The sequence below is a fragment of the Macrobrachium nipponense genome, chromosome 1 (genome assembly GCF_015104395.2).
Source record: "Macrobrachium nipponense isolate FS-2020 chromosome 1, ASM1510439v2, whole genome shotgun sequence".
Taxonomy (NCBI): domain Eukaryota; kingdom Metazoa; phylum Arthropoda; class Malacostraca; order Decapoda; family Palaemonidae; genus Macrobrachium; species Macrobrachium nipponense.
The window spans coordinates 112,679,223-112,683,815 of NC_087200.1; the positions used below are offsets into that span (position 1 = coordinate 112,679,223).

The 4,593-nt window shown below is 40.6% G+C and overlaps 1 protein-coding gene across 1 annotated transcript in view; it reads left to right on the forward strand.

The window, feature by feature from the left end:
* LOC135219567 (osteocalcin 2-like) overlaps positions 1–3,850 on the forward strand; it is a 41,093-nt gene extending 37,243 nt beyond the window's left edge. Inside the window, exons 2-4 of the mRNA XM_064256436.1 lie at positions 683–838; positions 3,072–3,165; positions 3,482–3,850. Of these exons, the coding sequence (XP_064112506.1) occupies positions 683–838; positions 3,072–3,165; positions 3,482–3,603 (372 nt within the window). The 3' untranslated portion in view covers positions 3,604–3,850. The remainder of the gene's footprint in view (positions 1–682; positions 839–3,071; positions 3,166–3,481) is intronic.
* The last annotated feature ends 743 nt before the right edge of the window (positions 3,851–4,593 follow it).

Consider the following 4,593-nt stretch of genomic DNA (forward strand, 5'->3'; position numbering starts at 1 on the left):
AAGGTGCAATCACGAACGGGGAGATAAATACGTCCACAGAACGTGAAAAGGTTCAGGAGGATCAGCTATCAGGTGAAGGGTTTACTCGAGCTCAAGACGCGGGATCTTCACGATTAACTCTGTTACCTTTGTGGCGGCTCCTCCTCCATGTCAGTTGGATGTCTGCTTATTTTTGAGCAACCTTTACACAACAAATGTACCGAATGCGACGTGCTAAATTTTTAAAATAAACATTAAATCATTTTGTGTGGCATTGTCAAACCATGTCAGCGTATTCTCTATCAATTTTAATTTCATTTCAATCATTTCATTTCATACTGTGTCTGTTCATCATCCCATAACATCTCTTTCCATTCCAGCTATCAACAATATGTCACTGAGGTGTCATATCTTGGAGGACTATTTTCTTTTACGATGCTCTAAACCATCATCTGTCGGTAACCCTTAAATCATTGCATATGGTAACCCTTACATCACTGCATGAAAGTATTCTTCATTTAATGACGATAGTCCCATTTACCCACCATCCTTATCCTTCAATCAGTTTGTTGTTTTTTTTTATTGAGGATAATCTCTAGCAACTTTAGCTTTGCCATAAACCGTTTGATCCATTTTATATTGGAAATAGAACTCGGGTTTCCATAAATTCATCTTTATTCCTCACGTGTCTGTCTGTTTCCAGGTGCTACTCGTGTCAAGCAAGAAAGACCCTTGTTCCTGGCTCGTACCTGGCGGAGGAATGGAGGCTGGCGAAGAGATGGCCACAGCTGCCATACGGGAGGCATGGGAGGAGGCCGGCGTCCAAGGACACATCACCAAATATTTGGGCCTCTTCGAGGTAAGGGACCAGGCTTCTTCTTCTTCTTCTTCTTCTTCTTCTTCCTCTTCTTCTTCTTCTTCTTCCTGGGCTTAAATTCGTTTCTGGGCACAACCTTGGCTCAACCGGAGTTTTTTTCAATTTTTTGTTCTTGAAACATTCTTCGGCTTACCTGGGGATGTTATCAGCGATAGTATTTCTTTCTGTATTATTTTCTTGCGGATGGAATGTAGAGTGGGAGCGTTGATTGCCGAATAAAAATGTTATGATGCTGTTGTTTTAGACGCCGTGGTCGAGGCTGGCAACTCACTATGTTCCCGCTTGTGGCTTTCAAGGATGAATATGAGTCATTGTTAGTTTATTCGGAAGTGCAAATTGAGTTATGCAGAGAACGAGAGACTATATCCTAAGTACCTTCCCATGATATACTGTATGTCTGCAGTCCTGCACAAAATCGGGGTGAGATGTAAAAGCCTCTGCAGTTTTATTCATAATTCACTTTAACTAAAATGACAACTGTGGGTGAAGATGACGAAGAGAATTAACTACTTAAAAATAAGAGGAAAAACATCAAAAGAACAGAATGGGGAATTTTTTCTTGAGCTTGAAGATGATTCAGTAAACAAAGCTCGCGACCTTCAGTTTCCAAAGCATTTTATGCGAAGGATTAAGAAAATATCACGTTGAAATCGGAATCTCTCTCTCTCTCTCTCTTTCAAGTATGACTCCTGGCACATGTTGTCTTATTGGACTCTCTCAGTATCCAAAAATGTTCATCAATATCGCGGTATTATAATATGATTTAGTATCGTTGTGTTGTGATATGATATTATGACAGGTTATAACAATTCAAGGTCAACTGACCCTCTGCAGTCAGCATCAATCAGCAAAATTAGTTCTTATAATAATGACAACATTAATACTAGACTTAGCCTTTGAACCGACTTGTCAGCCCTTGGCAACTTGGAAAAACTATTGTGAGCTGAATATTTTCCTTTTTTTCTTTCTATAAATGATAATCCCTCTCTTTCGGAGGCGATTCTATGGATGCGAGCGTTAGTATTAGTAGCAATTCTTACCTCCGTATAGCTGTAAATTAGGTACAGCCAGCCAGCCTCTTTTTGCTCGAGTCTTTAGTTGAAGGACCTCTGGGCTGCAAGGTCATTTTGTCTTAGCCAGGCTCTCTCGAGATTTCCTGGAAAATATTCATCCGTTCTTTTTTTTCTCTCTCTCTATCTCTGGTTTAATGCGTAGTGTTTCGGATGGTGCTTAAACCATCGTGATTACTATCTGGCTATTATCAGTTGCGTAACTTCGTGAATACTAGGTTTATTTTTTTTTTAATGCTGAGGTTGAACAAAGGGCGATTTCAGATCCCTCAGAAATTGAGTTTCCTGTTTTTGTGTTTTGCGTCTGGGTTTTGAAATCCTCGGAGACCTCGTTAGCTGGGCCGTTTTGACGAGGTCCATATGATGCAAGGTTAAAATGCCCCCCCCCCCCCCCCCCCCCCCCACAAAAAAAACGCGCTTATTACGTCTTATGAATACCTCTGCTGGAGGCGAGAGTTGACGGGGAAGTCATGTATGAACGTTGGGAAGAAGGAAGAGAAAGATGCGAGAGATTAGGAAGCGAGGAGGAATTACGACAATGAATAAGAAGAAGATGAAGAATAAGGAAAAGCATCGCTTGGGCAGGAGAGAGAGGCTAGGGTGTGGCTCGCGTCAGGGATGTTCGAAATGTATCCACCGACCCAAGAGGGGGGGGGGGGGGAGTCACTCGGGGGTGTAGTACGAATGGACATTACTGTGGAGGCAGTAATTTTTTTTCCGCCCTCTTTGGGTAGCCTCCATTTGTCATTGCAATGGCTTTGTTACGCAATGGAGGCTGTGGTCGCTCGATTCGTGTATTTTTGGAAATGCTGTATGGTGTAATGTGAATGAACTTTTCCTCTTCTCAACTGTGTCCGATTTCAGTTGTATTCTGCAAGAAATTTATAAAAATTACTTCACTGATTAAGTGACTTGGTTCCTCACTTTAATACTTATGGATAATTTTAAAAAAGTAAAAAATCACGTCACATTGATCACCGATTTAATGTTTCTAGGAAATTATTCTGCTTAAAATATCGAGAAGTGAACAATGAAAAAAAAAAAAGAATGAAGCGGCTTAATGGCTTTTATTTTCCTTTCATGTTATATTTTGAACTTGCGTGGAAACTGCGATTCTCATTTGTTTTCTTTTATTCTTTTTTCAGACGAATCACCAGAATGGACTCAAGAAACATCGGACAGCTGTGTTCGTAGTTTCTGTGAAGCAGGTTATGGCTGACTACCCTGAGGCTTACCTAGGTAAGGAGAGACAGAGACATTTTCTGTGCTCTCCATGAATAAAGATGAGAGAGAGAGAGAGAGAGAGAGAGAGAGAGAGAGAGAGAGAGAGAGAGAGAGAGTACCTAAGCACTTGAAAGAAAATTAGTTGATTTGTAGTATTTTTTTGTGAAGAGCGAATGATTATTACTGATGTCGTGAAATATTTTATTTGTAATCAGTTGCTGTAAATACCATCTTGATATACGTACTGTATACGGAAGATAGTACCTTTTTTTTTTTGTATTGGGTAACTTTTAAGAGACCTTTTTCACCAAATTTCCTTTTCCTTTTAAAGGTCGAGTTCGTCAGTGGTTCACCCTCGAGGACGCCCTTCTCCACCTAGCTCGCACTCGACCCCTCCAGAGTGCTTACTTGCAACTCCTCCTCGTGTCACGCCTCAAGGTCACCACATCGTAATTCCAATCTCAAGGTTCACATCAATGATGGGGAAGTTCGCAATCCATCAGGTAGCGTTTGTTTAGCCGTCGTCGCGTCGTGTCACGTCTGGTTGGATTAGGAATCTTGGAATGTGAGGAGATGTGGTGGAGGACTGACTGACACCGCAGTGAGAGAGATACTACCTGGATAAGAATTGCTCTGATGCTGCTTAAGTTATGTGATGAACTTTGCTTCCGTGGGAGGCTGTTATCTTCATTCTGCCGTGAAGCTCGATTTTTCAACTAATGTGCTTAGAGTATTTTTTGCAACCAATTATTTGGAAAAAATTTAGTATTTTTGATGCGATTATTTTACAATGTGAGATCAATGGCTGCGCAATCCTAGAGGAGGCCAAAAAAGATCTTGCGGAAGACATTTTATTGTGTATAGTACAAATATATAAAGCAAAGGACAGCAGTTGCTTATGGAAACTGAATTCAATGAAGAAAGTTGAGATATAGACTCCATTTATGGTGCAATTGTGGTGCTTAATACTATGTTGTGACTCTGATACATAGAGTGAATTGTGCCAATGAGTGCCAAGTGTTTGGAGTGCCTGGCAAGTGTGCTGCTGTAGAGGAACTGCTAACAACTCGACAATGCCAAAAGTTTGGTTCCTTCAGGCTGCAATCTCTAGCAAGCTTGATGCATTTTGTTAGGGACTCGGGCCTGTGGGTTATCCTTATCTGTTATAATGCTTAGTGTCTTCATGGTTATGAATGTTCATGTTTATGTTCATTACAGATGTGGAACATCTGCTGGTACATAAACATGATTCTGCTCTTGATTCCCTTCAGAGGAAATATTAATCATCTCTCTTTCATCTCCACGTTTCCATGTTCTTCATGAACCTGTCATCATCTTCAGTAACGTGTCATTTTCATTATCTCATTCTTTTCAGCTGAAATCTTGGGTGGTGGTCGTTGTCTTCACGATTGAAGCTTTTTAAGGATTTATATGACTGTGAAA